Consider the following 17393-nt stretch of genomic DNA (forward strand, 5'->3'; position numbering starts at 1 on the left):
TGGATTCAAAGTTTGTGAAAATTTTTTGTTATGTAAGTAATGTTTCTTTACGAAAATCAAATGGTAGAACATGTCAACTAAATATTTATTTGCGTATCTTTCAAAGACTTTAGTTGCTAGTACTCTCATATATTTAAATAAATATCAATGTTTCAATTCCATAAAATGTAACAAAATTTCGACTCCACATCACCGCTGTTAACTCGTCACATAGCTGTGGGGTGTCGGCTACAGCGACCTGTAATTTCTGTGTAAGCATTGTTAATCCTGTTTGCAGTACGACCGATGCCTCTTGTACATTGAACGAATTAAAACTCAAACTCAATTTTAAAAGTTCTTAAAACAATTTACATTTATTTTTCATGAATTATAAATTTTAAGATTAATTTATTTATAAGATTATACGTTTCAAAATATATCTAATAGGCAAAAAGAAACAAGATAGTAAGTGATTATATTACTTCTGAAGTTTTAGATTTTGCAGCTGTATCTATTATATTTAAAGATAATCAAATAATATGGTCATATTTTTTTCTACTATAAAAAAATCATAAACTGAATTATTTAAATGGATCAAAAGAAGCTAATCGCAGTACATTAAAATAATACACGCCTGAAAATGTATGGTGAAAATAAAACCATTATTAATCGAAAGGATAGTCGCGTTCTCGATGCGAGTGAGAGTGCACGGGTCACTCCTTTGATTCTTGTTCGGTATATTGTTCAACATTTTCAAGTGTAGTGTCATCAAAGTGACAAATCGATACCAAAGTATGTGCCGACAAATTAAACATCCCTAAAAATAATATGTACTCAAACATGATATTAATCGTTTGAGAAATAATATTTAAGACAAATTTTCTTTTTTTAATATTTAATCAATGAAACTATTGTTTCTTGGTTCCGCCCGGTAACTTTTTTAATCCAAGCGCATATTTTAGTTTAAGTCTTGTAAATAATAATCTTTAATCAACAGACTCTGTGGTTGTTATACTTACAAAATACGATTCCAAGCAATTCCAATCAGTAAGTGCTGAGTTAATCAGCGGTTCTTTTCGAGTATTGCCTATAAAATATATTCCAGTAGATTTTCGTTTTATTAACAAAATAGTTTTGTAAAATGATATTTTAAGAATTCTGATATCAATAATATAAAAAAAAATTAAATCGACTGAACACTGAACCATAAAAATAAATAAAAAAAAAAAAACATATATGATGATTTGTTTTTGAATATAATGATTAACAATTTTACATGTTGGTTTTTAAAAATTTCATCCACGTTGATGATGTTATACGAAAAAACAGTACAGTTGTGAAAGCGTGTTGTGTCTCACGGAAAAATGCACCCGCTGTGACGTCACTGATATATTATTCATTAATTAATTAAAAGCATGATGAAACCGTGAAGGAGTTATTTATTGAAAGCGACAATAGTGACTTTCGATTAACCTTTATAAATGGTGATATTTTAATAGCAACATTTATTTATTTGAAGTAGAAAAGGAACGAAGGCAAAAAGGGCCTTTTCTCGGAAGCAGACAAAAGTATTCAAATTTAAAGTTTTTTTTTTAAATGTATCAATTCAAAATATTTGATCTTTTATATTTTAAAAATTCACGTTCTTTTTTTTTCAAATCATGCGATTTTTTATAATGTTATGTTTTATAATTTGTGTTTGCGCACCTGTACCTCGCTATACTCCCGCTATACCCCGCGCAGTCCCCCATGACATGAGATAGGACCCCGTGACCGTGAAAGTCATTTAGTAGGACACCATCTTCATCACATAATTAATTTTCCTCATTTTTATATTAATTACAATTTTCATATCATTAGATATGAATTTGAATACTAACATTTTTAAACTATGTATATAGTACGAATACCTAATAAAAATATAAAGATATTTACTTCGACTTTATTATTATTTATATATCTGGATATTTTTTACGAACAGGTTTTTGATGATATAATCTGTGGTCACTAGCTATGCTTTTGAATAAAAACTTACATAAGTATTTTTACCTACACGTAATACATCGGAGATTCAACCTATATAGAACTTTTTTAATCCTCATTCGGTAAAATCGAAAATGCTGTTTTTGATCGATATGACGAAAACGCGACATAAACACTACTGCATAAGCAAAATAATCATACCAAATTTGCTTAGAAATGTTTTAATAGGCAAACTTAAGTTTATATAAAAAAAATATAGTCCATAATTTTTATTTTTATCAATTCAGTACACGATCAATTAAAAAAACGAATTAATATATTATTTTATTATATATACATAAATATGTATTTAATATAAAATATAAAGTTCGTACTAGGTTTAAAGGCACTTCCACTGCATTTTCGCGTCTTGAGTAATATAAGCTTGAGTTATTTATTTCGCCAAACATGAGTTTTTCAAACAAGCAACTGACTGACTATATTTAACTAATCATTCTTTTACAATTTTGGACGAGAGTCAGTGTGAGTGTTAGTTAAAAAGTTTTAGAGTTTATATCACCACGTTGCGTCACTATTGGTAAGAGACACTTATGCTGCAGAATTTCATTTACCGCGCGCAGGTTTCCTCACCATATTATGGTCCACTTGAAGAACACACCATCCACCAGACCATTTCTGCTCGTTAATACATATTTTTTTTTACATAACGTCCCTTATGTGATTGGCAGATTTTACTGCCTAACACTTTGATACGATCGGAAACAATTAATGGTGCTTACTCCATTTAATTTGGTACCGATTGAGTTTTTATAACACTGCAAGAAAATCCCTTATGGGATAAATTGAGACGCTCAGTGCAGATGGTAGTGATGGATGTGTTGACACAAAAAGTTCCCTCCGTCCCCTCTTACATAACAAACGACAACTAACGGTTTAAATGGGTTATTTCATTTCTACTCTGTCAGAAATTTCATGGCCTATGCAAGAATTTTTCTTTTACAATAATCAAATGAAGTTATGAAGACAGTATATGATATTCGTAGATTTGTATATGAAGAACATATAAATTGAATTGTAAAAAATAATATTAATTTATTTTACTACGTAATAAAGGTTTTTTAACGGATTCTTGTCGGAATTAGTGATCGCTATCCGCTTTAATTGCATTTTGTAAAATCACCATTTCAAAAGTACACTGTTGTATTGAGATTATATAAGATAACCGAAAATAAGCCTTTAAAATAGAAATCGGTAGGTTATCGGCAGCTTGTAAACTTTATTATATTTTTGTGGTAAGGCAAGCCCGTCTGGGTAGGAACCAACTATTGATCAGCAATACTTAATATAGTTGTGTTCCGGTTTGAAGGGGGGGAGGAGCAGTGTAACTACAGGCACAAGGGCCATAACATCTTAGTTCCCAAGGTTGGAAGCGCATTATTATATATTTCTTACAATATTTCTTACAGCGCTAATGTCTAGGGATGGTGGTGACCACTTATCATTCACGTTCGCCTACCTTTATAATTTATCTATATATCAGCTGCTCCTCATATCGTATCAATGATTTATTTAATATTAAATATTATGTTGCAAGTGGTTAAATTTATAGACTGAACTGCTACAGATTAAAAAAGTCCCACGCTGCGACCTTAAAGAATTACCTCGGCCATCTTGTAAATAAAGAAAATACGATTGATTATCGATATTTCCTTATTGCTACGAAGTTAAAACGAAGTGATGATAAAATACGAAAGGGAATTTAAGGTTTTTTATACAAAGAGAAATGTCATTTAGGTATTTTTGTCTGTCAATTAAAAGTGATAAAAATAATAAATAGTGTACCTATGCATAAATGTATTTAAAATTACTTAAGGATGCTTGATCTTGTCAAAAGTTCAAACAATGAATAATATGTGTTTGGTCTTATGTGGATATCATATTTAAAAACATAATATTATTTTATTATATTAATAAAATAATAGTTAACTTACATTTTTAACAATGCACTTAAATAAATATTATTGTACAAACACTATCGGACATGAGTTGGTCCAGAATTCCAGATGTTAGAACAGCCATTTTAGATAAAATATCATTTAATTCTAGGACATTAAACGAGTTTCCTCTAATAAAGAAATACAAAAGACACGCCATTTTACGCCATCTAAAATTCCGCAGACATTTTTAACTTAGCTTTGATTCCGTGTGTATTATTTTATGAAATAATAAATAAAGTTAAGTTAGGCTACCTTTTACACATTATTTCTCAATTTATATATATAACTTGCGAGATCATTTCATTGAACTGTTAAATGTCTACAGAAAAGTCCGAAATAGGAATACTATGGCATATATGCAAAGATAAAATGTATTTGTTATTGTTTTGGCAGCGTCCATGTGGTAAGTTTCCCGAATTCTCTTTCTAACTAAGCTTAAATAACAAACTACATATGTCACCATAATATACGTATCCATTATAAAATGCACGAAATCCGTCCATCCGTCCGATCCGTCCTAAAGTATGTCCGAAAGTATAACCCAGCATAATTCGAAATTCTTTATCGATGAGATTATTACGAGGCGTGAAGAGGCATCTTGCGGGCTGGCATGGCGAGGCCTGGTGCAGCTCATTCTAGCTGACTGTACTAGTCGTCTTTGCGTTTGGACTCCACTTCCACTTACCATCAGGTGGAGTGGAGTCATATGTCTGTCCAGACCAAAAAAAATAAAAAATCACTTAAACATTACATGAACTAACAACGGCTACTAATAATCAAAATTTACATCTTTGTTATATTTGTACTAGTTTTAGGTTAATGTAAAACGTCTGTACGATGTACTATAAAGTCATCGCTTTTCTTTTTCATTGAATCTGGGTCGTCCACGTACCAATGTACGATGTCTCATGGACAGGTTAATAACATTCGACACACAGGTTTCAATAAATGACCGGTTTTTCAATAGCTATTGATAAAACTATTTAGGTTTGGAACTTTCCATTTATAAAAGTCGTCATAAAAACTTTCTAAAACAGTGCCCTGTTTCGACGGTTATGCTGAGCTGGCTGATATTGTCACAAAACATTTTATTCGAAATTTAAATTGCTTAGTTTTGAGGTTTTTACACATAAAAAAATGCCCTTTCTTTTTTTTTCTTTTTAATTTGTATATAATGTGAGTGATAGTATAACGTATAAATATTAAATGTATGCAATTTTCGTAGTATAATAATAGAAACAAGTTAACAATATTAAAAAAGAAATATACAAACTTGTCATACTGCAAAGAAGAAAGAGTTTTTTCAAGCCAACGTGGCGAAGTCTAAATAACAGTTTTTGAAAATAATCTCTCCCTAATTTTCCTGGTCAGGCTATTTGAAGACCCGTCCGTGTAGAACACAATCCAATTATTCCAACACTGAGCAGTTCTTCTCTATATTGCTCTGTCAGCTGAAAGGGTGAGTAAGCCAGTGTTATTAAAGGCACAAGAGGCACACCTTATATCCCATGGTTGGCGTTGCAATGGAATGAGAAGTAGTTTATACTTGTAACAGTGCATTGTCAGACTTTTGTTTAACGCAGATGTGGTACAGTCACATGATAATTTCAATAGTCTTCATTTTAATAAAATTAAACTTTCCGATTTTGGCCGTCCACGTTGACCTACTTAAAAAAATGTTTTAACCGTATTTATGCTGTAGCCTGATATTTGTCTCCACGATCTCGGGAAAAATTGTATTCAACATTGTTCTCCGTTTTAAAATTTAACAACAAATAGAAATATATTTTTTAATTAAAAAGACTTGTAGTGTTGTTAATATTATAAGACTTTTGAGTGGATACTATAACATAATTGAAATATATGAAATATCAAAATGGGCTGCGGTTCCTCGGGTCACGTGGTCGCACCGGCGGAAAGCGCACATGGAAATGGAAAAGCGGTGAACGGCAACGGCACAAATGCCAATGTTGCTAATGACCACCACAATGACGACTTGCCAACCGTTATATTGCCAGAAACACCAACCAAGCCGAAGCCTCGTAAGTTATTATTAATGTTTTGTTAGTAATCAATCAACGCTACTATCGCGAGTTCATTAAATTACTTTAAACACGATTAAATTATCTTAATAATTACGAATCACGTGATACAACAAATGCGAATTATTTTATGTGTTTACTATACTTATAATAAAATTGGAGTGTCTATTTGTAATATTAAAATAACTGCTTTTTACTAATTGCATATGTATACACGGTACATACAGAAATATATATATTTTTAATTTTTGTCTATCTGTCTGTTTGTTCCGTCTAATCTTTGGAACGGCTGGACCGATTTTGACAGGACTTTCACTGGCAGATAGCTGATGTAATAAGGATTAACTTAGAAAACAATAACTTTTTTAAATTCAAACGCGTACGAATTCGCGGACCCAGCTAGTGTGTTTATATATTGCTAAAAATTAAACATAAAAATGCCTAAATCTTATGATTCACCTGACAAGATATGGCCCCACTACACGACTCAGTTTGTCTATTGCTGACTTTTATGCCATCACACACAAGCGATCTGTCTCACTTATACAATGTTTCTAACGAATTGATGATTGATTGTCTAGTCCGTTTAGTGACTAGATTTAAAGCCCCTGCCACCGCCATTTGGTCATAAGACCAAACCGCATCGAGCCAAAAAAATATTAGACTTTTCTCGAGAAATTCTCAGTAGCAGCGCTAAGTCAGATAGTTGGCTGTGCTCACATTCCGGTACCTTACAAATTACATGAAGCCGTTGGTTCGTCACCTAAACTTTTTTGGTGTTTTTCGTGTTGAAATTCCATCAGATCATTAGAATAAGGGAACACAAAATATGCCTGCATTTGCACTTGAATATTATCTGTCTGCCACCGTGGCTAAAAGTGATCAAGAGGACATCACTAGACAAAATCCTTATTCTACAGACAAATATTTAATAATATTATTTTAAATTGTACCTCGTTTGAATATTTGAAAAAATATATCATGATTCACTAATAAAGCGTTCTAACAGTTTTGTATTCTTTGTCATTCTAGCCGTAGCATATGAAATACCTATAGAAGAGTTTGATGGTAACAAACGTACTAGCACACCACCGGCCCATCTCCAGCGACTCCTCCAACCACCAAGCGCTGATATAAGTTTGCCAGACATCAAGGAGAAACTTGCTGAAGCCGAACAAAGAAGACTAACGGTAATAATTGTAATCAGATTTTTTTACTTTAGTATCTTATAAATAAAGTAAATAATCTTTGATAACAAAGTACCTAAGAGGGTTTGAAAATCGAATAGAGGAAAACTGTTAATCTTGCGATTAGGATCATTCTTATCCCTTTATTACGAAAGAGATACACAATAGTAATAGCTCTTTTATGGTCACATATGTTACCTTCCTTTTCTAATAAACGGGACAGTTGTTGTGGCTTTTAGTGTATCAGCTAAATCAAGAAACAATATAGAATAAAATCACAGAATAACTATATAATAATACAATAATATTTGCAATTTTAATTTATATTTTTTAATTATTTTTTTTATTATGACAAAAGATTGTAATCAATTTGGTTAGGTTTCATCAAGTAGCGTAGTAGTACTTCGTTCAATGACGTTAAAGTCTTCGTTGCGTGATGTCAGAGGCGATAGTAGTCATTCAGTGATGATAAAGACTGTGGACTTCGTTAAGTAAAGTCAAGGTCTTTTAAGTGTGCCGTCAGGGAACAGTAGTTTTCGTTAAGTGACGTCAAAGACTGTAGTCTTCGTTGAGTGTTGTCTGAGACGGTAGTATTTTTTCAGTAACGTCAGAAGCTGAAATATAAATAAAAAAGAAATAAAAGCCTAGCCTTAGTTGTGTAACATTTCGATTTTATACTACCAGCGATAACTTTTCACCAGTTATATCAAAGGATTAATAGTTGTTTTGTTATTTTTAGATTCTCCAACAACGCGCGGCATCCGCACAGAAAAGAGTCCAAAAAATGATGAAATCTCATAAAGACTCAGTAAGCATTTAATATAAGAATCAGAAATGTTATTAATATAATATATCTTCAAATTTCAATATAATAATTCGTACTAGTAAAAGATCAACAAAAACGATTTTTAAAAGATGTCTTCGACGAAGTAGCTTCTTAAAAATTACTTAATATTATTCTCGTAACAAATTGTTTCTATTAGTACGTTGTGTTGAATTTAACTTTTAGGATGCAGTTCAGGATTTCTCAAGCATTTACAATCTATCATTCATTATTCTGCTGCCAAAGTGTGTGGACATAATATGTAAAGTTCAATTTGATTTGCATTTAAACTATTTTCTACAATAATTATTAAATAATCTTTTAAAGAAAGACAATTGGAAGTACTAGAAATATGTATATTAATAAACTAACATATGTATTCATAATTATTCCCTTTTTGCTGCTAAACTATCTATCACAATATTTATTTATTCATCTCAGTATATTGAATAACACAAAGCCTAAGGAATCTTCAGCTTATTTTTGCAAAACATTTTTATAACTATGTTTTGGTTGGACGGTGAATAGGCCATGAGAGTCATCTTCTACATCATTATGGTCAAGAGAAGAAGTGAACCCAAAACGAAAAGAACATATTTAAGAAATTATATAAATAATATATAAGATATTACATACACTATATGTAGTGTTAATGTAAATCTTTTTTCATCCACAGCTCGCCGAAGAGAAGAAACTTGGTTCGAATGTTCTCACCATATCTCCAGAACCTGGAGTTTGTGAAGACAAAAATATTTAAAACATTCGGACGTCATATTTATAGTATCAGTTGAATATAAATACAATATTAATACTTATAAATTAATATAATGATAAATTATTGATTTGAATTGCGATAATTAACGCTTAATTTTTAATAAAGTTTTCTATATAATAAAATATAGCTTTCTCAAAGTTAACATAACCTTAAGTTAACCTGGGTATTGCTTTAATTTTTTTTTAATGTATTTAATTCGTTTAAACTAATTCAAAGTGTACCTAACAATTTTATTACGATTTTTTTATATTCATTGTTTTATATTTATTCTTTTAAATAGTTATTGTAATAAATTCTATTACAAAAGTTTCTTGTAAGTTTAGAGAAAAACAACCACATAAAAATTAGGATTGATCCTATAACTTTCAAATCGCTAAAAATGAAATTTAAGTTTTGATTAAATTCATCTCAGAACAATATCTAAACTTAAAAATGATAACTCAATGATAAAGAAATCTTATTAAAACAGCGCTTAAACAAAATACATTGAGCCATTATCACTCACGGTATTTAAAAATTGTGCATTTTTCATTTAGAGGTTGTTACTAAAATCAGTGTTGTCAACTGCATGCTTTAATTAAACACTCCATGATTAAATATAGATACAGATTAAAAATTACCAACTAAATTGTACATATATATTTTTAAGGTTTTATTAATACGTATTTAGAGTTTAAGAGTTTTTGTATGATCTGCATATGTCATCGTGTTACGTTTCGTTAGCGGCAAGGAATTAGTTTCACATAATTACGGACAAGAGATTACGGAAGTTCAACGTACAAAAACCTTCATTCATCCCCAAATTAACTATTTCAATATGCTAATTCTGCAAGCTGTGTCGGTAATTTAATTTAATAATTTGAACGTAGTAGTAGCTATTATTAATTTTGGTTTGTATGTTTTAACGGATAAGTGTTAGGATTGTTAGTTTATATTTATGAAAGATGCATATCGTTTTTAATATAACGGCCAGATTTTAGTTAGTAAATTATAAACACACTAACCTAACCTAATAGTAAATATTATAAAATATAGAAATTTTATGCGTTTCTTTGTACATTTAACGCTTTATTATAAACTAACGTTAGTTAAAATTTTATTTTTATATAATTCTAGCGTATTTAACATTTTGTATGATTGAAATCCATTAGGAAAACACAACTGACTTCTATTTATAAGCAAAAATATAAACGTCCAGTTCTATATTCGTAGCTCCATAAACTGTGGATACTGACAGTTCACTCGTATACATAGTACGTCGTCTGTCTGTCAGTCAAATAGTCAGTGTTAGAATTCATCAGATTTTCACACAAATTAACCAATAATTCACCAAATCGTACATAAAGCTCCCGATCCGTAATAATGCAATCAAATTAAGTTGATCTAATTTCACGGAAAGATTATTGCAGATCTTTCATTAGCCTTATTATAATCGAATATAACGAATCGATTTTTTTTACTTTCGTTTCGCTCACTCTTTAACTAGATTCGTATATATTTAAATACTTGTAGTAAAGGTAAGGCGAGCTGAGCCGAGATGGCCCAGTGGTTAGAACGCGTGCATCTGAACCTATGATTGCGGGTTCAAACCCAGGCAGGCACCACTGAATTTTCATGTGCTTAATTTGTGTTTATAATTCATCTCGTGCTCGGCGGTGAAGGAAAACATCGTGAGGAAACCTGCATGTGTCTAATTTCAACGAAATTCTGCCACATGTGTATTCCACCAACCCGCATTGGAGCAGCGTGGTGGAATATGCTCCAAAGGGAGAGGAGGCCTTAGCCCAGCAGTGGGAAATGTCCAGGCTGCTAATGCTATAAAAAGTAAAGGTAAACTTAAAATATCAAGTTTCAGACTTTACAAAGTTAATTAATCCCGGGGCAAGGTAATCGTTTTTATAATAAAATATTACAGATATTTCAATTTAGCCAATTAATTAATTTAAATTACACGTTAGAAAACTAATTTTCAGGCAGGATGTACAATATTTCATTTTATGAATGTCTGTACGAAAAGAGTAATTACGGAAATTATTACCGTTTCTTTTCAATATAATCTACATTACAAACCTTGGATCGCTTTAAATTTGATATAATCTTTCAAAATGCCGACTCAAAAGTATTGTAGAGGTAATACTTAAATAAAGTATATTTTGATTTGATTTAGTATTGTTCTGAGCGATTAATAACTTAAAAACATCGTGGTTACTTATGCAACAGAACGTAAATATATTGCTTTGGCCGATACCCTGAAAATAGCTATGAAATAACTTTTATTAAAATTGATTTATTGATGTTTACGTATTTTATGCGCCGTCAATTTTTTTCTATGTAATTTAATCTTCTTTTGTGACAATAAAAAATCCAAATAGTATGTATTAAATCAAACACGAGCATTAACAATATTACATGTATAGATAAAAGTTCCTATGTTTGTTTAATATATAAGTGTGTTTTAATAAGAATACATTTTATTAAAATTATATATAAGTGTTTCATTTATTTTTCAAATCTAGAGACAATGTGCTACAATTATTGTATATAAAAGTATCAACGCATACGTATTGGGTTGCATAAACAATTTAGAGACAACCACACTACTAATCAGAGTGATTGAGATATTCGTAATAGCTCTGTTGCCAAATATAGTATATATAAAGGTATAATATAATGGCTACCAAATGCACCGGGTTTAAGTAAGTCGCTTTAATTTGTGGATTATTCTACTGAGGTTAAATCAAGTTTAAGCTTAATAATTCCATAGAATCATTTGAAACAAAACTAAAAAAACTAATCAAGTATTAATGCGACTCGATAACTTCCACGTCCAGATGTGACCCTTGCGATAATTAATATTCATACAAAACGTTTACATAACTTTATATGATATATCTATATTAATAATTTCGTACAGGTCTACGATAGACCCAATCGAAACTTATCCATAGTAGATATATCGTTAAAAAATATGATTTTTTTGTCGACAACATATTCAAATTTTGTATAATCGAGAAGTTTCGTTATATATTAAGTTCAACGGGCGGCCCTGTATGACGTTTACGGGTGCGTTCTGTAAGTGTGTTCCAAATAATATTTTCGTGTAGGGGTACGATAAACTCAATGGAAACTTATTCACAGTAATTTATTAATAAATGATAAACCGTATTTGTTTAGTATTATTTATTTTACCGGAGTGAAGCCGCGTTTTCATCTAGTAGTTACATAATTTTGAGTTCATTCCTACACTCGACAAAGGTTGCACCACAAAATTACAAGCTGCGATTTATATTCTTGCATTTTACATTCGTGAAACCTTGACGGAAGTTTCTGTCCGACCACAGATTTTTCTGCAACGCGAATTTCAAATGAGTTAGTGCGCGTACATATTATTAACATACGATTACAAGTTTTACAGACATATGAAAATAATACCGAGTGCTTTTTCGCATTATGTTCGTTGTTTTGAAACATTTAAAAATATGTCCTTAAAATTTACGGTCGCAAACTTTGGCCTCGTAGAGCAGAGTGAGCAGAGCATTTTCCGTTTTTCCGATACCGATCTGGGCAAAAAAGAACACTTCGAGACGTTGATGAAATTAATAAATATATTTTCATTTTTATTATAATTTAATAATTGATTTTTTATATGGAAGACCCTACCTCCCTTTTAAAGGTAAATTTATGGATAGTATGGATGAATTGCTTTTATTGTATTCAAGGCGATAGCATCCAAGAGGAAGTACTTAGATCTTGCGAGCTAAAGTTCTAAGTAAATACCTATGTTTATTTCTCTAAAATTGTGTCGTGAGGTTGCGTTCTATTACACTAATGCATTTTATCTTTTCCTTTAAAGATAAATTTGAATATTTAACAATTTTCATAACAACGATAAACTCGCAATCACATCACAATATACAGCGTACAAGATATATTTTCAATAAAAGTATGTAATGTTTACTAAAGTAGCCATTTAAATATTCACTCATTTAAAACTGGTTATTTAACCCGAAGGTTTCATACATAAAATGTAAAAAGGTAGAATATTTTTTTAAAAAGAAAGAACCCATACCGTTGTCGAACTTTTATTAATTTGAATTGAAGACAAGTCCATTGCCTCAACACATTAGACAAAAGGCAGACATCGATGAAACATATTATTTGTTATATATAGATAAGAGTTTTATTGCAAGTGTAGTGTACACAGAAAGTAGACAAGATAGCATTGTCTGTTTCAAAGGTGTAATATTTAAAGCAATATCAAAAAAATCCTCTCATAAAAGAAATGATCCGCAAGAAGAGAGATTGCAGAAGGTCAGAGATTAAAAGAGTCAGTAATGATTAAGTAAAATTGTAGGAATTGTAAAAAATTTTTTAGAAAATATGTTACTAGAAAACTAGAGATCATAAAAGTAAGGTAAAAAAGATGTTTTGGCTGAGTTATCACGAGCATTGATGAACCTGGTCGACTTTGGAGCGCTGTAACATCGTTTAAAATTGACGAAAATGAAAAGATTTTTAAAACAAATTTTTCAGAAAGACATGCTCTATAAATTCGTTCTATCTAATTTTGTCCTAAATTAAAAAGAAAAAAAGTTATTAAGAAAAAAAGAAAATGTTTGAGAAAATTTTCTCACTTTTTTTGTTTATAACTTTTTAAATTTTAAGTTTATGGTAAAAAGTCATATAAACATAATTGTAGCCACAACGATTTGCTACAAATTATGTATTCACAAATTTTCCGTTAAATAAATAGTTTCGGAGATATATTTAAAAATATGTGTCCACCCCTTTTTTCAAGATGGCGGGCGGGGGACAAGGACGCCAACCCCACAAACTTGGGGTTAAGGTTGTATTGACCTCCCCTACATGTCCCACAAATAAAATCGCGTCCTCTAGGAAATGTTCAGTCAATGTAACATTTCAATGGACTAAATGTGATTTGTTACAATTAATTATAGTTTCAAATTCACGAAAATATTCCCCTAAAGAATTACTTAGACAAAGAAGTCGAAGCGCATACCTCTGACGGAATCGCTGTCGGAGTAATCGTCGTCGCTGGACATCTCGCGCTTGATGCGCTTGCTGGCGGGCTCGTCGTCGGCGCCGCACCACGCCTTCACCTGGCCCAGTGCGCGCGCCTTGCTCGAGCGCTGCACTCTGCATCTTCTACCGATTTTTTAACGGGGAATGTTCCGATAAATTGTTTGGATTAATCCCGGCAACTGAATTTCACCTTCGGACATCTCGTCAAAATTCTAAATTTCACCCGCACCATCTAGATGTCTGAAAATCCACAACAGCGTGATTTTTAAGATATTTTCTGCCTCGCACAACCACTGTGTGGAACCAGCTTTCGCCGGCGGTTTTTCCGAACCGATACGACTTGGGAATCTTCAAGAAAAGAGCGTTCTTATTCCTTAAAGGCCGGCAACGCACCTGCAACCCCCCTGGTGTTGCAGATGTCCATGGGCGGTGGTAATCACTTTCCTTCAGGTGAGCCTCCTGCTCTTTTGCCATCTATGACATAAAAAAAAAGAAATACAAATATTATTATCAATGAATTTAGTAATTGATACATATTGCTTACCTTTTTGCCATTTCTAGGGCACATCCAGTTCTATGAGCGCTATGCTCAACAAAGTATTGATTTTCCAGACTTTAGCTTAGCTTAGAATAAAAGGATCCTTGCCTTGTAAATATTATAATTATTCATCGAAATTCAAATAACATTGACAATGTTATCGCTTTAACGACGTGGTCTCGTGACTTTTAATTTATCTCAAAGCCAAAGATGAACCATTAAAGCGTTAAATAAGAATATAAAGTAATTATTTTATGTTATATTAAAGTCATATTTTCTATTATATGTTATTTTTTTATGATATAAGTAAATGGACCAGCAAATGGGTCACTTGATGGTACGTGGTCACCACCGCCCATAGACAATGGCGCTGTAAGAAATATTAACCATTCTGTAAATCGCGAACGCGCCACCAACCTTGTAAATTAAAATGTTATGTCCCTTGTGCCTGCAGTTACACTGGCTCACTCACCCTTCAAACCGTAACGCAACAATACTGAGTACTGCTGTTTGGCGATAGAATATCTAATTACTGGGTGGTACCTACCTACCACCATGTTAAGTATTTATTATTTAAGTATAACTTATTTTATTTAGAAAACATACAGTAAGTAAGTTACCTTTAACCTTACTGGTATTTCTGCTTATCTCCTGTTCAGGTAAAGCTAATAAATTACTCTGATCCACTATGGATTGAAGGATTTACATATCAAAGGAGTTATACAAGATTTCCAAGTGCAATTCTCTTCGACTCTTTAAAACGCACTAGTTTTCTAACCAGAAACGATTTAACGTCGTTTAAGATCCATGTATTCGATTATATTTTTGGAAGAAGGAATAAAACATCCGTAAACTACTTTTTTATAAATATTAATTAAACTTTGATTATTTGTGGCTATCAATAGATAGATAATAGACGGTCAAAGCAGAGAACGCTTCGCAAAATTGTTGCCAACCATTGGCCACTACGTGCGCACACTAGTAAGGTGTCCAAGTGTCTAGCGTAGCAATCACACACACCAAAATAATAAAGTTTGCTCATTTATTATAGTTGTTTTGTAGTTCAGCACTCTATTTACGTATATAAATAATCTAAAACAATAAATCTATATATCGCTTAGTTAATTTACCCGACTCTGCTCATATTTAAAAAGTTTAATTTGGAGTTCAAAACTAGTATAATTTAAAAAAATACATTAATAAATTATTATATTCCATGAAAATTTCAACTCTGATTAAACCAACAAAGTTTCATAAAATCATATACCTATGTGAAATTTGTATTTTCAATTATCACGTTACGATCTGTCACATATGGATATATTATTCTGATGAATATTTAAAAAAAAATCTTCAATGGATAGGATATTATTTATGTGACTTTTAAAATCTGAATAGAACCTGACATAATGTCAGTAAGACCCGGTAACTTTTTAAATTTAATTAAAAAGGTTTAAATAAAGCTAGTTTATGTAGTTAGTGTGTAAGGGGCATTTCTCCAGTTTCAAGCAGATGGCGTTCGGAGTTTATTAAAGTTGTACGTCTCTCCGTTCTCTCAAAACGAGAAATCTCAGCAATTCCACTCATAGTTGTTTTCAAGAAGAATTTTACTTAGTAAAAAAAAACAAAAATATTTTAATTATTTCGAATATTTAATAAACTCATCTAAAGTAATTAATGTTTGAATCCGAGTAATCATGCATATATTATTATTTCGGGCTTATATTAAATCGGGTAAAATTTTTTTGTTTGTATTTCCAATTCTAAAATTTCATTGGTAGAAACTAGATTATTCCTTGTGCTATAATGTGGTATAAAATATACTAAGATAGCATATAAATGTATTGTTCATTAGCAGTTTTTTTTACTGAAAAATCTCGTAAGAAAATTTACATGTTTCTAAGGAAATTTCAAAACATATAAATTCACTAAACCACTGCAAGAGATGTTGACGGATGATAGATTAAGATAGACGAGAATTTTCCAAACCAGCAGACGTATTCGGAATCTTGGTACTTCCTAGAAAACGATTTTTATGAAATTTTAAAACTATTTGTTTAAATTCTTCATAGACAGAAGTAAAATATTTTCCATTTTTATTTATATATTCAAGGACTTTTGAGATATTAAAAATAATACAATCCAACCCAATTCAAACACCATCATTAATGAAAACGATATATGAATACAATATACATCTAAAATCTAACACTAGTTTATGCTATCCTTCATATCTTTCTTCTTATCTTCGTTATTCAAAGCGCTTACTGGAACGTGCAATAGACTAGTCTTATAAAATGTATAATATTGAATAAAATAAAATAATTTCTCAACAATATCTACTCCCGAATCCTCAACGAGAGAACAATAATTTAAATATTTGTTTATAATAATAGATGCACAGTTATATACATTATTTTGTGAAATGACATTTTTACCTGGTGGTAGGATATTTTACAGATCATTGGTACTTGGAACAACAGCCTATATCCGTCCAAACCATTGAGCTAATGAAATTCCTTATGAAACAAGCTTGAACCCTAAGGAAAAACAAACATACCAGAAGAGCATCCACGACACCTAGTCTTATATAAAGGATTGTCAGCACAATTATAAGTGATTTACATTTCTCACAGCGCCAGGGTCTAAGGTTAACCATTTACTATCCAGCATCAGTACACGTGCCTTTCAAAAATAAATTATTTTTTAATATTTTAGCGCACTAGATTTTTAGAATACACCAATGCGGTGCCGCGATGAATTTTAAACTTAGCTTCGGGAAACAATTTACATCGTGTCTTATTTCCCGGGAGACCTTTGGCTTTATCTACACAAGACTCGATATTTCGTTCCACATTTCGTGCTACTTTTTATACATTTCGTCCTCATTATATATTCAACTCAAATCTGACTGGAAACGGTGGTTTTAATATTACTATTACTTATAATTATAAAATTCGATATTATTTTTGTACTTCAGTTCTAATAATTATATTTAAACACATTTTGAAAACTAGAGCTAACCA

The 17393-nt window shown here is 31.2% G+C and overlaps 2 protein-coding genes across 2 annotated transcripts in view; one reads left to right on the forward strand and one right to left on the reverse strand.

Moving 5' to 3' along the window:
- Window positions 1-17393, reverse strand: part of LOC113400854 (cytochrome c oxidase assembly factor 5) — a 390179-nt gene that overhangs the window by 350644 nt on the left and 22142 nt on the right. The gene's annotated exons all lie outside the window — the stretch shown is intronic.
- Window positions 5818-8768, forward strand: LOC113400855 (uncharacterized). The gene is made up of 4 exons (XM_026640527.2): window positions 5818-6001; window positions 7034-7191; window positions 7928-7996; window positions 8688-8768. The coding sequence occupies exons 1-4, from the start codon at window positions 5836-5838 to the stop codon at window positions 8766-8768; spliced, it is 474 nt and encodes a 157-aa protein (XP_026496312.1). The 5' UTR covers window positions 5818-5835.

The sequence above is a fragment of the Vanessa tameamea genome, chromosome 11, assembly GCF_037043105.1.
Source record: "Vanessa tameamea isolate UH-Manoa-2023 chromosome 11, ilVanTame1 primary haplotype, whole genome shotgun sequence".
NCBI classification, from domain to species: Eukaryota; Metazoa; Arthropoda; class Insecta; order Lepidoptera; family Nymphalidae; genus Vanessa; species Vanessa tameamea.

Coding starts and splice junctions, on each gene's coding strand:
- LOC113400855 (XM_026640527.2), top strand. CDS start 5,836: ATGGGCTGCGGTTCCTCGGGTCACGTGGTCGCACCGGCGGAAAGCGCA. Junction 6,002..7,033: donor ACCAACCAAGCCGAAGCCTC/GTAAGTTATTAT, acceptor TTGTCATTCTAG/CCGTAGCATATGAAATACCT. Junction 7,192..7,927: donor CCGAACAAAGAAGACTAACG/GTAATAATTGTA, acceptor TGTTATTTTTAG/ATTCTCCAACAACGCGCGGC.